The sequence below is a fragment of the Schistocerca gregaria genome, chromosome 8, assembly GCF_023897955.1.
Source record: "Schistocerca gregaria isolate iqSchGreg1 chromosome 8, iqSchGreg1.2, whole genome shotgun sequence".
NCBI classification, from domain to species: Eukaryota; Metazoa; Arthropoda; class Insecta; order Orthoptera; family Acrididae; genus Schistocerca; species Schistocerca gregaria.
Window position 1 is genome coordinate 500,755,109 of NC_064927.1, and position 26,831 is coordinate 500,781,939.

General features: G+C 38.2%; 1 protein-coding gene across 3 annotated transcripts in view; it reads right to left on the reverse strand.

Moving 5' to 3' along the window:
• Positions 1-26,831, reverse strand: part of LOC126285359 (protein strawberry notch) — a 263,199-nt gene that overhangs the window by 35,742 nt on the left and 200,626 nt on the right. For all 3 annotated transcript variants that reach the window (XM_049984680.1, XM_049984681.1, XM_049984682.1), the window contains 3 exons: positions 12,784-12,909; positions 12,582-12,703; positions 10,665-10,858 (listed from right to left, as the gene is read on the reverse strand). In XM_049984680.1, the coding sequence (XP_049840637.1) occupies positions 10,665-10,858; positions 12,582-12,703; positions 12,784-12,909 (442 nt within the window). The remainder of the gene's footprint in view (positions 1-10,664; positions 10,859-12,581; positions 12,704-12,783; positions 12,910-26,831) is intronic.

Sequence of the window (26,831 nt, forward strand, 5' to 3'; positions counted from 1 at the left end):
TCCCTCCCTCTTTCCTGACGAAGCAACTGCCAGTTGCGAAAGCTCGTAATTCTGTGTGTGTGTTTGTGTGTTTTGTTCATGTGCCTGTCTGCCGGCGCTTTCCCGCTTGGTAAGTCTTGGAATCTTTGTTTTAGATACACCACTTTTCTATACAATGGTTGTTGCCATCAGTATTATGTAGTCCCTTTCAGATTGAACTCATCGGTAGCCAAATTTATTAGAGCTTTAGACCATGTGCTTGGGCAGGAACTTGTATCCAAATTAGTGATTTGCGTAGATGACATTTTAGTAACTGGACAAGATTGGAATAAACGTGTTGGGTTTTTAAGACAGGCATTTGAGAAACTTAGAAGAGGAGGAATGACACTAAAACTAGAAAAGTGCAAATGTGCAGTACCTCAGTTAAAATTTTTGGGACATGTTGTAACAGAAAAAGGAATACTGGCAGATCCAGACAAAATTAAAGCTATTTCTGAGTTTCCTATACCCCATAATAGAAAAGAACTGAAATCATTTTAGGGCTATGTGAATTCTACAGAAAATTTGTAAGTAAACAAAGCTTAAACAAACCCTGTCAAAGTAATTTATTAAAGGACACTGTTTGGATATGGAGTAAAGATTATGGGTTAGGTGCTGAATTATTTCAAGAGAAAGAAGTTAATGGGGAGGTAATTCATTGTACAATTGTGTTTGCAAGCAAAATGTTACTGAAGCATGAGAAAAACTATAAAGTCACAGAGAAAGAGTTATTAGCCATACAGTGGCCATTTTCAAAATTCAGGACCTATTTACTAGGACATAAGGTAATAGTGTACTCCGATCATAAAGCCTTAAGCTATTTACACGAATGCAAGCTCTATCATAATAGGCTTACAAGATGGGCATTGTATTTACAATAATTTAACTTTGAAATTAAGTATATTAAAGGCATTGACAACATGGTTGCACATGCTCTATCAAGGCTACCAGTAGAAGGGGAAACAGAAAGTTTTGATCAGAATGAAGAAAAACAGTTTAAAATGAGGTATATTAAAGGAGTCCCAGATGAAAAAGTTGCTGATCATTGTGTGACAAAATCAGGAGGAGCCAGAACCATGACACAAATTGGAAATTAATAAAGAACTGTTTAGGGAAAAAGAACTATGAAAAATTAGGCAAGTACTATAAGATGTTTAAAGGTACTCTATTTAGGACAACTGATGAACACTCGGACAACTGGCCTGGCCTGAAGATGAAGCTCAGAGGTTAATTAGGTATACACATGAGAGCTATGGTATTTGTGGCATTTCAAAATGTATGCAGAAATTACAATGAATATATACTTCTACAATATGGCTAAGAAAGTTAGAAAAGAATTGTCAACTTGTGACAAGTGCCAACGAGTCAAAGTAACAGAAAATATCAAGGTGAAATGCAAAACTTTACTCCTGCACAACCTCCAGACTTAGTCGCTGATAATTTCTATGGGCCTCTTCCAAGGAGTAGGAGTGGCCACTGTTATATTTTTGTCATGGTGGATGTATTTTCTTAACTAATCCAGTTGTATCCTGTCAGGAAAGCCACAGGTAAAGAGATAGTTACAAAAGTTGAAAAAGACTATCGGGAAATCCAAAGTGATCTTGTCTGATAATGGTTCACAGTTTTTAGCAAAAGTTTAGAAAGCCTTTATTGATAAATCAGGAACTAAACATGTTCAAATATCTGTATAATCTGGCATCAAACTCAGCTGAGAGGTATATGCGCAAGATTGGTCGTTTATGTCATACATATTGCAGTCATAAACATCCTACATGGTGCGACCATGTACTGAATGTTGAAGATGTCATGAACAGCTTACAACATACTTCCACAGGATTTTCACCTTAGGGAAATTATGTTTCATCTAAAATCAGACAACATTATCACTGAACTCGTAGAATTTCCACCATGCACAATGACGACAATGTGTGATCGTGAAGCCATAGTCAAAGTAACCATGATAAAACAGGGGGAGGTTAGAAAAGACAACATGATAGCAAGATCAAAGCAACATAGTTTAAAGTTGGAGATTATGTTTTAGCAAAATCACATGGGAAATAAAAAATGTTGAATTCTGAAAAAAAGAAATTCTTTGATATTTACAGGGTGGTTCATGGTGTGGGTTCCTGTAGCCATGTCCTAGTTCATGAACCACGGGCAACGTATGAGTGGCCAAGTAAGTGGTCCCGACAGTCGGGATACCAGTTACTTTGGAATAAGGTTGGGCATTTCGGACATATTCTGAGTCGTGGTCACCTTTGTGCTCATACGGCAAAGACTACCAAATCCACCGGTTAGTCCCTCAACCGTTAGGTGTAAAACTCAATGGTACTTTAAATGTGACGCTGGCAACAATCGGAGCAAAATGCCTCGGACCTTTGGAGGTGACAGAGTCCCACCTCTAACTGACAAACCAGGGACTGGGAATGGTAATGAGATGGGGAGCTATTAATATCAATGGGGGCTACTCTGGGAAGAAGGTAGAGCTGGCAGAGGCTGCAAGCTGGATGTTTTAGCTGTTAGTGACATTCGGGTAAGGGGGTGAGAAAGAAGAGGAAGTGGGAGAATACAAGGTCTACCTGTCAGGATTCAAAGCAGGAATAGCACAATGGGGTGTAGGGCTTTACATAAGGAAGAAATGGAACCCAGCGTAGTTGCAATAAGGTATGTTAATGAACGACTGATGTGGATAGATTTGACAGTGTCTAGCAAGAAAATTAGGATTGTGTCAGTATATTCGCATTGTGAAGGGACAGATGGATAGTTTTTATGACACACTCGGTGATGTAGTTGTTAGAGTAAAGGACAAGAACAGTGTTCTGCTCATGAATGATTTTAATGCCAGGATTGGAAATCGAACAGAAGGGTATGAAAAGGTTATGGGTAAATTTGGAGAGGATATGAAGGCCAACAGGAACCGGAAATAACTCTTGGATTTCTGTGCCAGTATGGGCTTAGTAATCCCAAACTCCTTTTTTAAACATAAGAACGTTCACCGGTATACTTGGGAAGGCAGGGGAACCAGATCTGTCATTGACTATATAATAACAGATCAGGAATTCAGGAAGGCTGTGAGGGACACACGTGTATTCAGGGGATTCTTTGATGACACTGATCATTATTTAATCTGCAGCGAAATTGGTATTGTGGGGCCGAAAGTGCAGGAGGTCAGGTCCATATGTAGGAGGATAAGAGTGGAGAAACTTCAGGATAAGGAAATCAGGCACAAGTACATAACAATGATCTCAGAAAGGTACCAGTTAGTTGAATGTGGTCAATTACAGTCATTGGTAAAGGAATGGACAAGGTACAGGGACACAGTACTAGAAGTGGCTAAAGAATGTCTTGGAACAGTAGTGTGTAAAGGTAGGATGAAGCAAACAGCTTCGTGGAATGACACAGTCAACACAGCCTGTAAAAAGAAAAAGAAGGCATATCAAAAATGGCTACATACTAGAACTCAGGTAGACAGAGAAAGTTATGCTGAAGAAAGAAACAAAGCCAAACAGATAATTACAGCATCCAAGAAGAAATCTTGGAAATACTTTGGAAACAGGTTGGAGACTTTGGGTCAAGCTGCTCGAAAACCATTTTGGAGTGTAATTAGCAGTCTTTGAAATGGAGGTAAGAAGGAAATGACAAGTGTTTTGGACAGGTCAGGAAAACTGCTTGTGAATCCTGTGGATTCCTTGGGCAGATGGAGGGAATATTTTGAAGAGTTGCTCAATGTAGGTGAAAATACGATCAGTAATGTTACAGGTTTCGATGTACAATGGGATAGGAATGAGGATGGAAATAGGATCACATTTGAGGAAGTGGTGAAAATGGTCAATAGATTGCAGTGCAGTGGATGAAATTAAGTCGAAACTCATCAAATACAGTGGAATGTCAGGTCTTGAATGGCTACACAGGATAATTGAAATGGCCTGGGAGTCGGGACAGGTTCCATCAGACTGGAAAAAAGCAGTAATCACACCAATCTTTAAACACGGGAACAGAAAAGATTGTAACAACTACAGAGGTATCTCTTTAATCAGCGTTGTGGGTAAAATCTTCTCAGGTAGTTTTGAAAGGAAAGTGAGTGTATTAATTGAGGACCAATTGGATGAAAATCAGTGTGGGTTTAGGGCTCTTAGAGGTTGTCAGGACCAGATCTTTAGTTTACAGCAAATAATGGAGAAGTGTTTTGAATGGAACAGGGAATTGTATCTATGCTTTATAGATCTAGAAAAGGCATATGAGCGCGTTCCTAGGAGGAAGTTATTGTATGTTCTACGAGATTATGGAATAGGAGGCAAACTTTTGCAAGCAATTAAAGGTCTTTACATGGATAGTCAGGCAGCAGTTAGAGTTGACGGTAAATTGAGTTCATGGTTCAGAGTAGTTTCAGGGGTAAGACAAGGCTGCAACCTGTCTCCACTGTTGTTGTTATTATTTATGGATCATATGTTGAAAACAATAGACTGGCTGGGTGAGATTAAGACGTGTGAACACAAAATAAGCAGTCTTGCATATGCGGATGACTTAGTTGTGATGGCAGATTCAATTGAAAGCTTGCAAAGTAATATTTCAGAGCTAGATCAGAAATGTAAGGACTATGGTATGAAGATTAGCATCTCCAAAACGAAAGTAATGCCAGTGGGAAAGAAATATAAACGGATTGAGTGCCAAATAGGAGGAACAAAGTTAGAACAGATAGACAGTTTCAAGGACTTAGGATGCATATTCTCACAGGATGGCAACATAGTGAAAGAACTGGAAGCGAGGTGTAGCAAAGCTAATGCAGTGAGTGCTCAGCTACGATCTACTCTCTTCTGCAAGAAGGAAGTCAGTATCAAGACTAAGTTACCTGTGCACCGTTCAATCTTTCGACCAACTTTGTTGTATGGAAGTGAAAGCTGGGTGGATTCAGGGTACCTTATCAATAAGGTTGAGGTTACGGATATGAAAGTAGCTAGGATGATTGCAGGTACTAGTAGATGGGAACAATGGCAGGAGGGTGTCCATAATGAGGAAATCAAAGAAAAACTGGGAATGAACTCTATAGATGTAGCAGTCAGGGCGAATAGGCTTAGATGGTGGGGTCATGTTACACGCATGGGAGAAGCAAGGTTACCCAAGAGACTCATGGGTTCAGCAGTAGAGGGTAGGAGGAGTCGGGGCAGACCAAGGAGAAGGTACGTGGATTCGGTTAAGAATGATTGTGAAGTAATAGGCTTAACATCAGAAGAGGCACCAATGTTAGCACGGAATAGGGGATCATGGAGCAATTTTATAAGGGGGCCTATGCTCCAGACTGAACGCTGAAAGGCATAATCAATCTTAAATGATGATGATGATTTACACGGGTCCATTCAAGATTGTGGAGAATCCGCACCCTAATGCATACCGGTTGGTGCATCCTAAATCCAGCAAAGTTCTCAGGCTAAGGAATATCGTTTAGTTGAAAATGTATAAACAAAAAGGGAAAGACAATTCTGAGAAAGTTAAAAGGTGACTCAACATAAGCTTTTCACTGGAAATTATGAAATGTTGTTTATAAAAATTGACTGATTTTATGATCTAGTTTTTTGTCCTTGAAAATGTTTATTAGTTCTTTAAAATGTATTTGCTGTATGAAGTGTTTGCAATAATTTTCTTTATGTGTAATATGCTCATCATGTTAGTTCTTGGTATTTCTATATGTCTATTCAATTTGAATGATATTTGATAATTTGTGAAATTTTAGCTTGTGTAACATTCTCACACCACACTCGTTGAGACATCATTTAAAATGTAAACCACTAATCAGTGCTAGATCTGTCTCATAGCAATTAGCAGTTTTTTAATTTTTTATCTTAAAGGCAGATTCTTAATTACCACACTCCTAAGTTGTTGAAATGTCGGACTAAACAAGGGGGAGAATCATTTTAAGTAAACAACATGAATTACTGTATATTTGTTTCTCAAACACTAGGCAGTAATACTTTTCTGATTTCATATGTAAATGTTATCCTAATACTTTCAACCAACCATGACTCTACTCTTGCACTTTTACTGTGAACATGAACTCTTGTAACAGACAGACCAGCTTTACTTTTGAAAACAATTTAATTTTTTGTTTATCCTTGGTGTGGGTGTTATAGTTTGCAATAAGACATTTTACACCCAAAATGTTAATGCATTTGGATTACAAGTTTATTGAATTATTGTTAGTTATAGGATCCTTTTCAGACCAGTCCATACCTTTGTAGTATTACTCAGACAGATCTTGTAAACTTCACCCACTAGATGAACATTACCAGAAGGATAAAAATGTATCCTAACCATGTACTTAGATGCAAACATTATGTAACCAAAAGGTGATCTCTGTATTTTATTTTATGGCATTATGATCAACGAAGCAATACAGACAACTAAGCTGTGGAAATGGACATGATTCAGTACAAGCACAAAACAAACCTATTACGGGAGGTCAGCAAAGTGCAGATGGACAATGTGGCACATTACTGTGAGTAGTGAGTAAAGTGGTCAACAATAGAAAGTAAAACAAACATATCATCAAAGTTACTACCTTTTAACAGTTTAATGTGAAGTGCTACGACATTATAGACTCATCTAAGTGAAAATCGAAAATCTTCTTTTGTATTTCATTTACCTTAAAATTAACAACTGGATGTTTTCCTTCACTTTGTGTAACACAATTTCAATGTCAAACCTCATGTAATGCCAATTGCTATGGGCAGAAAGTTAGTAAAATTCAAAGAAAACAGTTCAATTAAAAATTGTAATGTATTTAAAACCATATTCTTGGCAGTTCCATTATTATGGTGCCAGAATTTTGTTAGCATGTTCAAGCTTACAAAATTCTTGGGGGGCTATTGTAATGGAACTGTCCAATAGAGCCCATTTTGTTATGAGATATTATACACTAATTAAAGTTGTTTTCAAAAAGCATTCGCTTAATATGATGTTAGGATAGGTGTTGCGATTAATGCAAATTTGAAAGAGCGTATATTTAAATTACGACTTTTATTATTTCTGAAAGTTTGACCTATTTATATGTACTATTTTGTCACTAATATTATTATTGTTACTGAATTATCCTTTATCCTGTTTGATATTTCATGTAACTTAAAAAATGCAGTGTCAGTAATCGATACAGAAATCGTAAGTTCTTTTTTGATATGACTCTGTGATCTTTGGTCAGCAATGTGATTTTGGGCACTTGTGTTTTGGCTGCGGTCAAGGGCTGCTGTTTTTATGTGTGTTTCTTGAGAAACGTGTGGTGTCCACAATGCACATGGTACTTTATTTTTGTGATTTGAGATTGTGAAATTTACTAAATAACTTTCGAGCTTAAAGTTCTAACAATAAATATGTGTTTTTTCTAAACAAAAAATCGTGGAATCCTGCTTCATGATTTCGGTAGTCTGGTAATAGTCAAAACTCGTACCTTTTTCATCGCCTAGACAATGAAGCCACATGTAGAACGGATATTCAGCAGCATCAAGATAAGTGACATCATGATCATTTCTACAAATTACTTTACATTCATTAGCCACACCATAATGGTGTCTTTACAGAAATAACTTCGCATCATAGTAGAGAGGGTCCATGGTAAGTCCTCCAATTACGAATGTAACTGAATTGAAGGCATGCTCCTTGCAGTATCCTCCGATGTGGTACGACCTTGCCATGGGGGATGGTTAACAGTACCGCAACTGTAGAATGCTGAACTTGTGCAGTCGTGCACAATGAACAGTGCGTATGGTGTAACATGCAATTCAAACCGTAACCATTGCGTTGCAATTCATCTGCCATTGGTAGATGACCCCATTTATGTTAAGATGGTTACAGTTCCATCTATTGGTCAAATTCTCTTTTTTGGCTCCGCATCATTTCCCCTTGCATTAATAATATGCTGTTCAACTTTGACATCATTCTGAGCAATGGTTTTGTCACTCAGTGTTTTGGACTTGGAACTTTAATTATGGTCACCCTTTATTCTACTCCGCATGTAACTTGTGTAGCACATGGTATCAAGGATGTAGCAGAGTAAGGAAGGCAAGAATTTTGTAAGGTACATTAATCTCCATGGAAAAGAAAGTTTTTGTTAAGGCACTACAAGGATACAAGCATTCAAAGAACAACTTCCTGATGTCTCCTTGCCACCTGAAACTGTTGTTACCCACTGGGGCATGTGCTTAGCAGCAGCAGAATATTACACTGTGCATCTCCCAGCAGTCCAGAAGGTAACTGATATCTACCAGAGGACGCCACTGTAACTTCAACAAAACAATCACTCAAAAAGTTCCCTCAACCCAACGGGTCTTGGCTTATATTAGAACCAACTACACATTTACAGTAACAATTATTTCTAAATTAGAAGCCTTAGAAAGACTTCCTTGCCACAGGAAGTTAAAATGAAAATTAATGAAGCACCAGGTGAAGTGGGAGAAAAATGCAAAAGATTTAACAGAATACTGGCCTGAAGGACTTGTGTGCAGCAGCATTCTTGTACATACAGAAAACCCAGGTCCCCAATTTGCAGCATTCCTGTCCAACATGTATCAAAAGTGGAGTACATCCTGTCACATCCATTGATGTAGAATGTTCATTTTTTCGTACATAAATACTGTCTGACAAGGCCTATAGTTTTTCTGTGAAAAACCTAAAATAGGTTTTAGTTATTTACCGTGAAGGCTACTATGGTCTGAATGAAATCACTGGTTTATCTGGCATTTTTTAAATTACATCTTACCCATATTTCAACATATGGCTATAGGTGTTTCATGGTGTACTTTCATCCTGGAAAAGCTAAAAATATTTGTGACCAGTTTGAACAGTAAAGTTGAATAATGTTTGCTTTGTTGTGCAACTGCACAATTTCCATTTCCTTTTTTTAAAGAATAACACTATGCTAAGTGTCAACACTGTATTTTACATTGTGTTTAGTTTTCCTGCATAATACCTTTTTGGGCCTATTTTTGGTTTCATATAGCTTAAATGAGGTACTGAAAGAGCCCATTTTATGCACATAAAATACAACTTTTACAACCTAAAAATCCACAACCTTGTGAGGAGGCTCTTATGGGAACACAGAACAAGATGTGTGCTGAGTGACTGAATGACAGAATGGTGTCCACAGATGGTTAATGGAACTTCACTACTTTTCTTCTTTTATATTTTGGTCTCTGGTTCCATGAGCATGAAGCTATACCTCTTTTTTAAATTTGAAAATCTCTCAAAACCAACTATTTAAATAAGGATGGTGAAAAATGTAACTCTGTAGCATAGCATGGGCAATTCAGCAAGGAAAAGGGTCTGGCAGTGTGTCAATGAGTTTGAGGACCATGGACACACGCTGAGGTGGTCTGAAGGAAAATGGCTGATGACTTCCTGATATGAAAGTGGTGCCGAGAACTGCAGTTGGGCATGGAGAGGAATATCATGCAAAACAATAAATTTTGTACACAATGATTATCTTATTGCTGCAATATGTAACAGACAGATGGATGACATAACCCAGACAAACATTTAAGGAGCAAGCAGGACTAAAATGTTGTGGAAGGTGAAGAAGTCTTACGTGAAAAACAGCAAATGAAATAAAAACAGAGGACAAATTAAGTGTGGATATGGAGCTGTTGGACTTCAGACAGTATATAAGACTGATGGAGTAATGGGTAGCACTTTCAAAGATCATGAGAGTGTTATCAGGAAACAAGAAGGAATGAGGGTCAAAATTTTGGAAGAGTAAAAGCATGCTTGCAGAAGTAATCAGATTTGTGCCGTGAGCCAAAGCAGCAATTGAAGAAAAATATGAATAAATGAACTAACTATGGATTTCTTAAGAGAAAAGTGAGCTTAGAGAAGAGAGGATGTGTGTGAGAGGTGGAATTAGGTGGAGGAAAAAGGAGAAAACAACAGCACAAAGCAGAGCAGATATTCGCAAACCATAAAATAAGGTCTGTCTTAGCTACGCAATGTAAACAAATATGTAGCAGGCAATGTTTAGCAAATGGGCACGAAAATAATTTCCATAAGTCTGTAAGAATAAACATAGCCTGTCTCACAAAGATACTGTGACCAGCTTTGCTTCTGGAGATTTATTTTTGGAACTGATAATTTACACTGCAACAGAAAGGGAAAATGATTTCGTATTTCACTACATGAATATGATGTTGTTGTGGTCTTCAGTCCTGAGACTGGTTTGATGCAGCTCTCCATGCTACCCTATCCTGTGCAAGCTTCTTCATCTCCCAGTACTTACTGCAACCTACATCCTTCTGAATCTGCTTAGTGTATTCATCTCTTGGTCTCCCTCTACGATTTTTACCCTCCACACTGCCCTCCAGTGCTAAATTTGTGATCCCTTGATGCCTCAGAATATGTCCTACCAACCGGTCCCTTTTTGTTCTCAAGCTGTGCTACAAACTCCTCTTCTCCCCAATTCTATTCAATACCTCCTCATCAAATACCCATCTAATCTTCAGCATTCTTCTGTAGCACCACATTTTGAAAGCTTCTATTCTCTTCTTGTCCAAACTATTTATTGTCCATGTTTCACTTCCATACATGGCTACACTCCATACAAATACTTTCAGAAACGACTTCCTGACACTTGAATCTATATGAATATGATACAGAGTAATGTGTATGCATACCTACAATCTTGACTCCTTCACCTGTACGTAGCCGTACTACCTGCATCTTGCTGTTGTGGCCAGACTTCGCTGCCAATACATTTTCAACACGTGTCCACACACTCAGTACAGAGCCTGCCAGAACATTGTAGGTACGCCTTCGGAGGCCAACTTCACAGTCTAGCCCGAGAGTCACATTTTTGCAGTTTCCACGCCTGAAACAATCACAAATGAAAGGTTAGTTCTTCAATAATGTCAGGCTAAATAACCAATTGCTTACCAAGTACACTGGTTTAACCAGGTCAAAAAACAGGTAGAGTAAATAGCAGTAGTCAATGAACAATTTCAGCAATGCTACCTAAAAGTCATAAGAGATATCAAATAAGCAGAACATTTCAATTTTTCATTCCTTTTACATAGCCAATGCCTTTTTTTTTCCCTTTGCTGTATTATGCACAGCTTGTTACAAAGGTCTTGTACTAAAGTGAAAGTTATGGGGGAAACATATTGGGTAAGCCCTTCAATAAAGGTCAAAAACACTGATCACTTTGACTAAACAATGGAAACTCCAGGTAGGAATATCAACATTATATGAAAAGACAAATTGCTTCTTACTCTAAAAAAGACACGTCTAGTTGGAGAGATACACGACTAAAATACACTCACAAAGCAAGCACACCTCGTGCACACATGACCTTCAACCCCAACATCTTGGACTGGAATGCAACATCACATGGGATGCAAGCAACAATCTGGAGGGTTGGGGAAGGTGAAGGAGAAGGGGAAGGGATAGTACTGTATGGGTGGGGAGAGAGACGAACACTGTTTGGTGGGGTGTGCAGGGATTAGTGCCAACAGGCGCAGCATCAAGAGGTTGTGGGGCACCGACTTGGAGGGGAAAAAAACAAAAAAGGAGAGGAGCAGTAAAAGACAGAAGGATGCACCGGCAGAGAGCTGCAAATAAATGGGGTAGGAGATGAGAATGGGGAGGAGATGATAGGCCAGAGGCGGTAGAAACTGTTGGATGGAGGGTGTGGAGACATTATGTTACCATAGGTTGAGTCCGGGATAATTACGGGAGCAGAGAATGTGTTGTAAGGATAATTCTCATCCGCACAGTTCAGAAAAGCTGGTGGTGGAGGGAAGGACCCAGAAGGCTCGGGTTGTGAAGCAGCCATTAAAATCAAATGAGTTATGTTCAGCTGCATATTGTGCCATAGGGTGGTCTGCTTTGCTCTTGGCCACAGTTTGTCAGTGGCCTTTCATCCTGGTGGACATCTGGTCGGAAGTCGTACCAATATAAAAAGCTGTGCAATGATTGCAGCATAGCTGGTAAATGACATGACTGCTTTCACAGGTAGCCAGCCCCTGGTGGGGATGAATAAACCTGTGACAGTACTGAAACAGGAAGTGCCGGGTGGATGGATTGGGCAAGTTTTGCACCTGGGTCTTCCACAGGACTATGATCCTTGTTGCAAGGGGTTGGGATTGGGAGTGGCATGGGGATGGACTAGGATGTTCTCGAGGTTGCGTGGGTGACGGAACACCACTTGAAGAGGGGTGGCAAGTATCTCGCGTACGATGTCCGTCATTTCAGGGCACGATGATAGGTAATGAAAGCGCTGGCAAGATTTCAACCATAGCATAACCGGCAAGTTTATGTACATGACCTTAACCAAGTTTTCCCAGAAATTTGGCACCATTACGGCTGTTGAGGTGGGAGTCTATAAAAGTACTTTATTACAAAGTTAACACTTAAATTCAGCAAAATTATTTCATATGTGAATACCACACAACACCATTTAGATCTCAAGTGTAATCCTGCAAATCTGGAATGAGGTCTGAAAGTGTTAGGTACTAATTAATCATTCCGCAAACAGACTTACAAATAGCTGAAAAGTGAATAGGCTCCAGCTTTGAAAAAGAACAGGCACTCACCAGTAGGCATGGGAACACGTAGTGACTGAGGCATCATACTGTTGTGTCCAGTGGGACTGTGCATCATCCGTAGAAACCTTTTTGTACTTTTTCTCTAATTCCCCTAATGTCTCTTGGCGCAGCTATCACAGAAAGTACATATTAATAGTTATGTTAATTTTTCAAATAAAATATCTCTAATTTATTTGAGACCACAGTATACCTGTAATCCAGTATTGGGCCTGTAAATGGTGTAGAATTGATCTTTTGCCTTCTTGTCATTTTCCTTTTTTCCTTTAGGGGTCCCTACTGCAACAGCCAAAATTGCCGTCTGCTTATTGTTCCTTATCTGTAATGGTAAAGAGCAGGATGTGAATGAAATGCAACATATAAAAGTGGAGTGCACATTAAACATGATACTATTGTTACAACAGAGCACTGACCCTGTTTTACATTAGTTATTTTGTTAGTATTCCAAGCAGTAATATCCTTTCACAAACCCGAACAGATGCTCATCTTAAATACGTGTATATATTTCAGACCTAAGTTTTATTAGTTAATTCTGCTATGTTGTTCAAAGAACAGAATCAGATTTGGATTTTCTCTCTCACGTAGGCTACAGCCTATATAATAATACCCAAACAACATCCGCAACCCAAAATCGATAATTCTCATAGATTCTTACATAAGGCATGACATGAGACCTGATATTACTTGACATAATGCAAGTTATGTTCATGTTACACTATTTGAAGGAATATTATTCAAGCTGCTTATAAGTTGTCTGTTAACTACTTTCACATTCCATAGATCGTTCTGCACAATAGATTGTGATGATGTTGAACATTCACAACAAAAATTAATTTGTACTATGGCTACGTGCTGGACATTTACAAGTTTTTTTAATTAATTATTTATTTGTTTGTTTGTTTTTAATATACAGATGTGAGTTAGTAATCTCCATCCACCACTGTTTCAATATTACAATAATAGAAATTCTTCTACAGAACAAAAGGGGTTGTCATTTTACTTTTTCTGTCTGTCAGACACTTTATATCAATAATTTTAGTTGCGGCACTGTACACATCTTCTTGTACTAAAGACAACCTTAATGTGGAATAATGAATGCCATTTTTTCTTTCTGTTATTATAATTATAAAGTTCACTGTTCCTTTTGAACTTTAGTCGATTATTTAAAACAAACATCATGAGGGAATGAATGTACTCTGAAGCAGAAGTCAAAACACCTAATTCTAGATATCTATGAGATAATTGTGGGTGAGCATCACATATTATTCTTACAGCACCTCATTCCACAATGAAGAGTTTCTTTCTTAAAGATGAGTTACACCAGAACATTATTCCATATGGCATTATGTAACAAAAATATGCAATATATATCAAATTATGGATTTCTATCTCCCCAAGATTTGCAATGATTCTCAGTGCAAATGTTGCTGAACTAAGTTGTTTCGGGAGTTCCAAAATGTGATTTTTCCAGTTTAAATTCTCATTGATATGGACGCCTAAGAATTTTGAAGTTTCCATTTATTTATTATTTTCTCTTTGCGTGTTGCACTTATCATTGGTGTAGCACCCTTAGATGTGCAGAACTGAATATGTTGTCTCTCTTTAAAATTGCAGGCAAGACAATTTGCAGAAAAATATCAATTGTACTTTTGAGAACACTGTTTACCATTTCTTCTGTTTCTGTGTGTATGCTTGGACTGATTGCAATACTAGGGTCATCTGCAAAAAGAACTAATTCTGCTAGTATGTTAGATGGAAGATCGTTTACATGTACGAGAAAACAACAGTGGACCCCCGACTGAGCCTTGGGGAAGCCCTTACATGATTTCTCCCGTCAGAATTACGTGCCCAGGCTATACTGGCTGAATTAATAAGTACAGCTTTCTACATTCTTTTGGTTAGAATACTTCGATTCACACAATCAATTGCTTTAGATAGGTCACATGAAATACCAACAGTCACTATTTTATTATTGCTCGTAAAATTTGGTGTCAGAACATGTAAATGGCATTCTAAGTACAACTTATCTGCAATACGATCAAAACACGATGAGCTTTTATTTTTGAGATAATGTATAATATTCTTAATTTCAGAAAAAAGTAGTTTATGATAAATTCATTGAATTTTATGAGAGTTACTTTTTCAACATACTGCTGTGATTTTTCTCTTGAATTGTTAGTCCCTATACTTTCTACTGTATCTATGATTATTAAATATGTTTGCTACTTGTGACCCATCATTTATAGTCCTTCCATTCAGTTCAGAAGTGATGTTATCCTACTTTGTGGCTGGATGTCCTGTCTCTCATTTCACTACATTCCACTTAAGAGATCTGTTCAAAAAGTTCGAGAACATTATAAATTTCGCACCAATGGTGTGTTGGAGCAAAATGTGGTTGGCATCCTTACACATGTCTGTGTTTAATATGTACTGACGGAAGTTTCATTGTTGTATGTCTGTCAGTTATTTTTCAGTAGATTAGATTAGATTAGATTAATACTGGTTCCATAGATCATGAATACGACACTTTGTAATGATGTGGAACGTGTCAGGTTAATGAAAGATGTCTGTACAAGATATTACATTACACAAAATATTGCATGACACTAATGCTTAAGTTAGTTTTTTTCCCTCCCTTAATTTATATCTAAAAATTCAGCCAATGAGTAGAAGGAGTTGTCATCTAGAAATTCTTTTAATTTATTTTTAAATGTTGGTTGACTATCTGTCAGGCTTTTGATGCTGTTTGGTAGGTGACCAAAGACTTTTGTGGCAGCATAATTTACCCCTTCTGTGCCAAAGTCAGATTTAACCCTGCATAGTGAAGATCATTCTTTCTCCTGGTGTTATAGCTATGCACACTGCTATTACTTTTGAACTGGGCTGGAATATTAACAACAAATTTCATAAGTGAATATATATACTGTGAGGTTTCTGTGAGGATCCCTAGATCCTTAAATATATGTCTGCAGGATGACCCTGGGTGGGCTCCAGCAATTATTCTGATTACACGTTTTTGAGCAATGAATACTTTTCTACTCAACGATGAATTACCCCAGAATATGATACCATACGAAAGCAGTGAATGAAAGTAGGCATAGTAAGCTAATTTACTGAGATTCTTATCACCAAAATTTGCAATAACCCTAATAGCATACGTAGCCGAACTCAGACGTTTCAGCAGACCATCAATAGACACACCTAAAAATTTTGAAAATTCTACCTTAGCTACAGACTTCTGTTCAAAGTCTATATTTATTACTGGAGTTGTGCCATTTACTGTACGGAACTGTATATACTGTGTTTTATCAAAATTTAAAGTGAGTCCGTTTACTGAGAACCACTTAATAATTTTGTGAAAAACATTATTTACAATTACATCACTTGGTTCTTGGTTTTTGGATGTTATTACTATACTTGTATCATCAGCAAAAAGAACTAACTTTGTATCCTCATCAATATGGAATGGTAAGTCATTAATGTATATCAAGAACAGTAAAGGACCTAAGACCGAACCCTGTGGGACCCCGTACTTGATAGCCCCTCAGTTTGAGGAATCAGCTGTTGTATTAACATTACATGAACCACTTATTTCAACTTTCTGCATTCTTCCAGTTAAGTATTAATTAAACCGTTTGTGCACTGCACCCCTCAAACCATAATAATTTAGCTTATCTAAAAGAATTCCATAATCTACGCAGTCAAAGGCCTTTGAGAGATCACAAAAAATACCAATGGGTGATGTCCGATTATTCAGAGCATTTAATATTTGATCAGTGAAAGCGTATATAGCATTTTCTGTTGAAAAGCCTTTCTGAAAACCAAACTGACATTTTGTTAGTACTTTATTTTTACATATATGGGAGGCTACTCTTGAATACATTACTTTCTCAAAAATTTTTGATAGAGCTGTCAGAAGAGAGATTGGGCGATAGTTGTTGACATCCGACGTATCCCCCTTTTTATGCAATGGTTTTACAATGGCATATTTCAGTCTATCGGGGAAAACACCCTGCTCCAAAGAGGTATTACATACGTGGCTGAGAATCCTACTTATCTGTGGGGAACAAGCTTTAAGTATCTTGCTGGAAATGCCATCAATTCCGTAAGAGCTTTTACTTTTCAGTGAGTTTATTATTTTACTGATTTCAGAGGGAGAGGTTCGTGGAAATACAGTTGTTTCAAACTGCACAGGTATGGCCTCTTCTATCAGAAGCCTTGCCTCTTCTAGTGAAGATCTAGACCCTACTTTCTCCACAACATTTAAAAAATGATTATTGAAAATATTTCCAATTTCAGATTGTTTGTTAGTACACTTGTCATTCAGTTTTATGGCACTAAAGTCTTCCTGTGCTTTTGGTTGCCCTGTTTCCCTTTCAATAATATTCCAAATTGCTTTAATTTTATTATCAGAGTTACTGATCTCAGACATGATACACATGCTTCTGGACTTTTTAATAACTTTTCTTAGTACCGCACAATATTTTTTATAATATTGAACAATTTCGGGGTCAGTACTCCCTCTTGCTGTTAGATTCAGTTCTCTTTTACAGTTGCAAGATATTCTTATTCCTTTAGTTAGCCAAGGTTTTTTATATGTTTTCTTGGAATTATGTTTCACTGTTTTCTTGGGAAAACAATTTTCAAATACCCTTAAAAATGTATCGTGAAATAAGTTATATTTCAAGTTTGCATCGGGTTCCATATACACTTCATCCCAGTCTAGCTCCTTTAGTCTTTCCCTAAAGTTTGCAGTATTTATATTGTTAATTGAACACACTGCTTTGAAATTCTGATTTGATATACTGCATGGAGCTATGCCATGTACTGTAACTAGCTGTGCACCATGATCTGAAAGACCATTCTCAACAGGATAAGCATTTATGTCCTTAAACTTATCTTGGTCTATAAAAAAGTTATCTATCAATGTCCTGCTGTTCTTTGTTATCCGAGTAGGAAAATCAATGACGGAGCTCAAATGGAAAGAACAGGGTAATACTACAAGGTCATTCTTCCTATCACACTCTTTCAGGGAATCAACATTGAAATCCCCACAAATGATAATTTGCTTCCCCCTGTCTGACAGATAGCACAACAAAGCATCCAAGTTTTCTAGAAATAGCTGGAAATTCCCTGAGGGGGACCTATACACTGTTACAATTATGAAAGTGACATCATTTAGTTTTAGTTCAGTGGCACATGCTTCCATATGTTGCTCTACACAAAATTTTTTAGTTTCTAAATTTTTTGCGCTGTGGAAGCTTTAGACATATACGGCAACTCCTCCTCTCATCATATTATCTCTACTGACATGTGCAGCTAATTTGTACCCATTGATGCTAACCTTTTGCATATCAGTGACAATGTGATGCTCAGACAGGTGTAGTACATTATTACATTCTCAGTTTCTATATCTTCTAAACAAAGCAGAAGCTCATCAATTTTATTCTTCAATCCCCCAATATTTTGATGAAATATACCAACATTTTTCATTTTACTTTTGTGAGTATCTTGAACTTTTTTAACATCTTTAGTACTTTTATTCTTCAATCCCCCAATATTTTGATGAAATATACTAACATTATTTTTCACTTTACTTTTGTGAGTATCTTGAACTTTTTTAACATCTTTAGTACTTGCCTGGCTGAGTTTCCCACTGGACACTGATCTTACACTAAAAAAGAGTTACCACCATGAGATGTAGTTCCTCCCCCCTTTAAATTTCCTGCTATCAGCCCAGCCAGTTTACCCTTCCCCTTCTTGTTGAGGTGTAGGACATGTCTAGTATAGTCCCACCTACAGAGTGAATCAACAGGAACCACACCAATGTGTGTGTGTGACCCCGCATCAGATCCAAGTAGCCGTTCCAACTCCAAATTAACTCTCCTGACAGAAGAGCTCAAATGAGGCCGGTCGTGGTGCTCCAGAACCGACACAAACTCAACACTGGTATGACTCGATGCCGATGCAATATTTGCCAGGTCACACTCTATGCTGTACCCCGGATCTCTGTCAATACTGTTGCCCAGCCCACCCACAATAACCACAGTATCTTCCTTAGTAAAGCCTCTACATAGTGAACCTAAATCCTCTGTAACCTGACCCAGTCCAGCACTAGGTTTGAAAAAACTTGTGACCTGGTATTCTGACCCTAATTCATCCCGCAGAAGTTGGCCCACACCCCCAGCATGCAAACTACCTAGCAACAATACTTTCTTTCTCTTTGCACACTTCCCTACCTTCTTATTCAATTTGCTGCTGAAAGCTTGTTGAGCCCTGTCTACATCTACTTCTGTGAGAGGCTCATCAGTTTCCAACTGAGGCAACAGATCAAACCTGTTTTGTACATTAATAACAAAGCTGTCACAAGAATTTCTTGACCTGTTCCTTATGCCTGTTGCCACTTCCCACCCCTGTTTACCCTTCTCCCCCCTTAACTTGCACAGTTCTCGTCTAGCCTCATCTAACTCAGCCTGAAGGGCAGCAATTTTCCCCTCCTGTTCCACAATCTTTCTATCTCTACTGCATAGCCTACAGAACCACTGATGAGTCTCGCTCATTTTCCCAATTCCCACGCCACTACAATCTCCCCAATGAAAAAAGTTACTACATCCATCACACCAGACCCCGGAGCTAACGATTCTACGGCACGTCAGGCACTTTACACTCATGGTACAAATTGATCATTGCTGTATTGAGTAGAACATTGTGTTGTAGAGTCTGCAAATTTCGAGATGAAGAGTTAGAGGAGCAACACACCTGCATCACCTTCTGTCTGAAAATCGAGAAAATCTTTACAGACACATACCAACGATGCAGGAAGACTACGGTAGTGAGTGCTTAAGCCGTACTCGGTATTACAAATGGTTCACACGGAAGTGGCCAGACAGAAGTTGAAGATGACCATCATTCAGGGCCTCCATTCGAAGTCTGCTAACAACGCTCATGTCAGGAATGTGAATGAAACAGTGCATACCAATCAAAGATTGACTGTATGAGAGATTGCAGCGGAATGTAACATTTCAGCTGGATCATGGCATGAAATCCTGACACAGCATCTTGGAATGCATTGTGTTGCCGCCAAGTTCATCCCAAGGCTCATAAATCAAGACCAGAAAGACCTTCACATCGCAATCTGTGAAAAGCTTTAGGATCACCCATTAGAAACCCAATTGAAAGGGTGAAGATCGTCAACAACAGATGAGATAAAAGAAAATTCGCAGATGGCGAATCATGTGATCCGGCAAGAGGCATATCAAGCCTACTTCTGAAAGTGGAAACAGCTTTGGGAGCAGTGCATCAATTGTGGAAGAGAGTATTTCGAAGGAGACCATGCACAATAAGTAAAAGATAAGTGCAGAAAAGATTTGTGGACAAAGTTCCAGAATTTTTTGAACAGATCTCACAGCCTTTAGTCTGTTGTCGAAATTATCGATTTCTCACTATTTGTGCATGTTCCTCAATTTTTTAATATCCAATTCATTTACTGTACAGAATTCTTGAAAACATTTGTTCTGGAGTTATTAATTATTCTAAGTGATTTCCACTGAGGAGTATCCATATTACAAGGCACTATGTTATTCATCCTAACTGTATATCATGATCAGAGGGAGCATTTGTTACTGGGTGAACGGTTATTTTCTTGCTTCGAGCGTCACCAAAGAAAACGTCAATTACAGTCCAACCGTCTTTATCCATTTACGTTGTAAAGTTAATTACGGAGATCAAATTGTAGGGTCCAAATAAGGTTTCCAGATAATTTTTCCTATCAGGATCATTCAGAAAATCTACACAGACATCACCACAGGCTATTAACAGCAGCCGGTACAGCACAGTAAGGAATCCAGATTCCTTGCAAACAGTTCCAAATTTCCCATTGGGGATCTATCCAGAGTCACAATTTAAAGTGAACTATTTTTCAGAATTAATTGACAAGCACAAACTTCTCTGTGACGATCACTACAAAATCTATTTGTTTCAATATTTTTGAACATGTGTTCTTTCTTAATGTATGTATCAACTCCTCCTTTTCCCATACTAGTTCTGCACGAGTAAGCTGCCACAATGTAATCTTTTATATGTAACTTATCTAACCCGGTGGTTATGTGGCACTCAGACAGGCACAGGATCTCTCTCATTTTAGAGCTCTCTAAATTTTCCAAACAATCGAGAAGCTCTTCTTAAGCATTATATGGGGCTTTTTTGTTATTTTGACTTCTTCCAAAACAGGGTGCCTGAATCTCAATTCTAACCCAAAAATGTTGCCCCCTGACACCAGTAACCACTTGCTTTATGTGGTGATGTCCGCCCCCCCCCCCCCCCCCAATATTATCTGCAAGAAGCTCAACCAACCTGTCTTTCCCCCTCCTATTCAGGTGTAGGCCTTGTCTAGTATATCCCACCTCCCAAACTGCAGCAACAGTCACTGCACGCATATGAGATTTTGTCAGTCAGCAGCAACCTGTTCATCTCCACGTACACACTGCTCACAGCAGTGTTAACCTAGGTCTGGTCATAGTGCTGCAGAACCTCCATAAATCTTTCATTTCTGCAAGTAGCTGCTATTAAGTTGCCTCTAATGCTGTAATTACTGTTCTTAGTGTGGCTGTTGCCTGCTCCCTTTACTACAATAACCAATCCTCTTTGCTAACATCTCTGCACAAATTCCCCATACCCTCTGTTACATGGCTAAGGCTAACATTTGCCTTCACAATACTTGTGACCTGGTACCCTGTTCCTAATTTGTCCTTTCCCCACAGTCCATAAATACCACTCCCTCTCTGACTATCTTAAGGCAACATCTGCTCTTATCGCACATTGCAACACACATTACACACTTCAAAATAGAATTAAATTGTCTAACACACTGTACTAAACAGCAATTTTCATTATCTATGAGCTGCAAAAATTAGGCCTACAGGTTAGCACTTCAGGTGTATGATGCAACGTAAAAAATTAATTAGTTTTGCCTACAACAAGAACTCGGCACTCACTCAACTGCAATATCTGTTAATTAACTTAATCACAATAGAATGTAACTTTAATGTACACAAACTGTATGTAAACGAACTACTGGAGTGAAAGTTTCAAAAAAATTATGTATAATCTGACAGGGACTCTGATGAGCACTGGGCATTCGGTTTTAGCAATTTCAACTGTTTCTCAACATTCAACTGTAAATTATCTATAGAGCTCATCTTGATAGTAGTGGGGGAATTAAATCAGGCCAGTACTTCTGGATCATCCTTCATGAAGGAACATTTAAAAATGGAACACTTCTACTTCGTTCTACAATTACTTCTGTACACTGACAGCCTTTACTCATCACTAAAATTTCTGTGTGTTTTGTCGCATCTCTTTTGAAAATGTGAAAGGCCCCTCCCAGCATATCACAATAACTACTTTTCTTTTCTCTCAACTGAGCTATATACCAGCCATTAGCAGTAGTGTAACCACAGTTTTTAAAAACTGATAATTTATATGGAATTATATTCATATAATTAATACACTTTGAAATATTAAGTATTTTAAAATTTGTAATTCATCAGCAAGAGATTTTATGAAATCCCTTAAATTCTCTGTGAGTTCCTCAATTTTTCCAGGTGACATGTAATTCCCTGAGAATTTCAGATTTTCCAGAAGAATCAGTACCACGTAGCAAGTCAGTCTGAATATTACCTGCTAGTCAGCATGTTCTTCACTATGAACACTTATTTTAAAGTTATATTTTGTGCACGATTAAATGAGTCTACTGGACTGCACTGAAGATGATCACTCTGTGATTGAAATTGACACACAATACTAACAACACTGTTCGAAATTTATACAACTGTCACTGGAGTTTCCCATGTTTGCAATACTTGTTGTTTGGTCACGGTACATAAATTTCCTAGTGGAATCCAACTCCCCTAAACGTTTAGACAGACATGAGCTACGCTGTCTTTTAATATACATGGCACATAAATGTGTACATAAAATCTACACTACTATACAAAGAAAAATAGTCATCTCGAAAAGATCTTGGTCTATTTATGTGAAATTGTTACACACTGCTCTCATAAGTCTTCTGACAAACAAAGGCTAAATAATTTTTCAAGGAACAATGTACAAGTTTTCTGTTAAAACAAACTGCGAGAAAGAAAATGCTGTGGTGAGAAAATGTGTCATTTTGTTTTGTTTCTTGCAGTCAGTTTTAACTAAAATAGCAGGACATTTAAATCATTAGACAGACTGACTGTTATTATATATTCTTTCTCCTTGCATATAATTTTAAATAAAAATTGTATACTTAACATTTTGCCATTTTGTTTTCTTCCTCGCACTCAGTTCTCACAGAAAATAGGACACTTGTATTTACGGCTTATCAGTTTACGATTAGAACACTACTACTGAATCTCTATCATCCGAAACTTTGTAATGCTACCTGCCTGCAGAGAAAAACTATGCGAAATACTGTCAATCCTCACAGATCCAGCAGGAGGAGATGTCTTTCATACCCTGGTCACCAATGATTCCCCAAACAATTAAGGATTTGTTGGCAATAACAATAAACAAAGCTCAAGGTGAGAGAGAGAGAGAGAGAGAGAGAGAGAGAGAGAGAGAGAGAGAGAGAGAGAGAGAGAGAGAGTGGGGAAGGGAAGAGGAGATGAACAGAGTGACAGGGGAGGAGGATATTAGGATATATATCCAAATCCCCATATGTATCTAGCAATTGTGAGACATTTCTGGGTACACTGGTAATAATAATAATATTATTTAATAATAATAAAAAATCAGGAACAACATGGACAGAAGAAAGAGAAAGGCAACATGGGGAGAAGAAGTAATTTAGAAACAGGAAACATCAAAGACATGAGTAGGAAGCTGTCACATGATCTTGGGCAAATTGAAGATAGTAAAATCATCATCATTATTATTAGTAATATAATTTTCATTTGTAAGGCTATTGCCATTCCCTCCTCCTAAGGCAACCATGGCAACTGCTATGCAGCACTTTATCAATCCCTTCACTGCAGATTCACCTGACATTCGGTGCCAGGAAGTAACTGTAAACAGACCCTGCACAGATACTGAGCGTTTCATTAACTTGCACCCTCATATGCACAATCTCTCTTAAGAAGCTCCTTCCTGTAAAGCTGTCGCAAGTGAGTCTTAAAGTGCCTACTCGCAACAACATCTGTTACTAGAAATTGTGAGGTCATGCCACCAGGAATTATCATCAAGTCTGTCTAGTTTACTCCTTAACTTCCTGGGCAAGTTGTCCACTGAAAAAAATCCAGCACTAATATAATCCATCTGTTAACCAAGGAACCTGATATTCTGTTCCAGACAACCTTCAACCAATCTAGCGTGAAGTCATTGGTCGTCTATCCCTTTTCTTGGCAATTGAAGATAGGGACATAGGCAGTTTCTCTTTCGATGGGGTTTTCCTGCAAAGAATCGCATACGGGGGCAGCTTCTATCTGCCTGTGCACCCAGGATTACTGCTGTTATTTTGGCTGCATCACAGATATAACTTCCAGATCTGGCAGCATATCAAAATAAACTGGCAATAGATCGGCGTTACCCAAATGATCTAGCAAATAGTCGTGCAGTTTTCTTAATATTGATTATATGATGCAGGTAGGCAAATATTTATTGCCAAACACCGTGGGCATTCCCCAGCTCGAGTCATTCTGTGTCGTAACGTAACCCCCCCCCCCCTTTTCCCCTTTTCCTTGTCGTCACACATTATCCAGTACTTGCTTCAAATTGCACAACACGTGCTGTTGGAAAATTCCTCTTTATCTCCAGCACCTTCATTTGGGTTATTTCTTGAGGCATTGGTAAGACTTCAATTTGCTTCTCTCACATGTACTGAACAACTAGCTGCTCCAATTAATGGAATGTTTCCTGCTTCAATCCGCTGGAAGTTTGACGAGTAGAACTGGTGTCCTTGAATTTATTCTTCTTCTGGTGGCACCTATGACCATTTGCTACTGTGACACCAAATTTTCTTTCAGCTGCAAAGTTGTTTGTGGTCCATACTTCATGAATCATCATTAACTTAACGGAAGACAGGGAAAGACAAAGTGGGGAGAATATGTACTGCGGAAACAGGAAGCAAACAAAGAAAGAAGAGGGGTTGGAAGCTGTTAAGTGATCCTCATTGGTCAAGTAGAAGTTAAAAAAACATCATCATAAATAATATCATCTACATTTGTACGGCTGCTTCCATTCTTTCCTTCCGAGCCAAATGCAGCCTCAGTGTTGTACCATCAGTGTGTAACAAATGTAAACCATGAATTTGTAGATCCATATTTGTCAAACAAGTCACAGCCGTGATTTTGAACCAGTATTTATTGCTAGAATTTACCGTTCTTACACTACTGACAATCTAAGCAAAGGAATGACAATAAATCCTACTCTTGGCTTCCAACTGCAGAATCAACAAAGAACAGACAGCTTTGGGATAACATCACACTTTATCATTTGCTGTCTACCTTGAAGTAGCAGCTTTAATGCCATTGTTCCAGCTGATGTTTCATTTGTCGGGCAGCATTTAGAGCATTCCGAGTGAACATATTTATGGTAAAATCAGTTTCTCTCACGTAGAAATGTATGAAATTGTGAAGTACCTGTCCGTTTGTCAAATCAATTCAATTCCAACTGCAACTAGATTTGGGCGAGCTGCAGTTGAAACACGATTGATGTTCATAAAAAGCTAGCTATACGCGTCGCGTTCTCACAGTCAGCAGCATGTTGAAATGTGTTGCCCGCTCGGCACTCCTCTCCCAACAACCACCCTAGTTTTCGGCAGAGTCAGTGTCACTGCTGACACCCCCAACCTTCTGTAATAGTCAAATTAAATCTGAATATAACCTTAATTACAAAAGCTTCACATCAAAATGTGAGATGACCACTATATTTAATTGTTACACAGCGTAAAAAAATGTTGGCATCTTCGACAGTAGCTCAATCTGTGAATGTAAGACCACCTCGTGTTTTTCCAATGGGGTATTCGGGGAAAAAACCTCAGCTTATAAATGGGTAAATACAGTATTTCTGTCACAAGCTGGCTTCCAACCTATATGTTACCATTAACTGCCACAGAAAGCATTTAGTACTGTGTTGCAGGTTATTTCATCACAACTACCAACTACAGAACTGTAATTAGCCCGTCGACTGCTGTGAGGTCAGCGGAGTCTCCTCTGATGAAGACTATACAACTGGTGAACACAGGCACTAGTCGGCAAAGATTGTCTCTCAAGTTCTCGGTTACATCAGGGGAGGAGTCCAGTGATTGATAAAAAGGCTGATCGCAAGTTAGTGCCAACCCAGATACTGACTCCTGCCCATCCCTTGCTGCTATTTCATAAGGAGTCCCATTGTTTTCTGTACATTTGACCTTTTCTTAGACAAAGGAATTTCTCTGCTAAATATTTTTGATGTGGCGCTAAAAAGGAATATTACACACTGTCGTCATATGCTTTGTCAAAGTTCAAGATGGCGGACAATAACAACTTGATGTTATGCACTGCAATTGCTTGTACCACAATTGCATTATGCGTGCATCTGGAAAGAAAGGAAACACACTCCGGTGAAGCTGTGGGTATTATGGCGAGATAGAAAAAGATTCAGCAAAACTTGCTGCGAGAGCTGCAAATGGAGGACATCAAGTCTTTCACAAATTACTTTCCAATGGATGAGAGTGCACTTCGGTATTTTCTTAGTAAAGTTGCTTCTCGTATTACAAAACAGAATACTCACTTCAGAAATGCTATTCGTGCAGAAGACAGGCTCACCAAAATACTGCAATTAGTTGATACAACAGAGAGCTGAACTAGTTAACAGTACAACACTACAATACCACAGTGCATGTTAACCAAAATAATTCCATAAATGTGTGAAGCAATTTATAAAGCACTGAAGGAGGAATACCTGAAGGTAATAAATGTTTAGTACACTCTATGGGCAATAAGAATATTTTTACTTTTGAATAATTTGATTAATAGAATTAGTGTCCTGATGACTCTTTGGTGTGATGTCATAAGCGAGTGACTGCGTGTGAGATCGCTCTCTAAGTTTTTTTTAAATATATTTTTAGGTTTCAGATACATATTTTAACGGTTTTTGTGATAATATTTACTAATATAAGTGACTTATTAGTGGTTTCTTCATTCACCTCTGCCTTTCTTGTGTTGTGACCTGATATTTGTGAGTGTCTCGTATCGAGCAACGTAACCTCTTATCTGTGTTTAC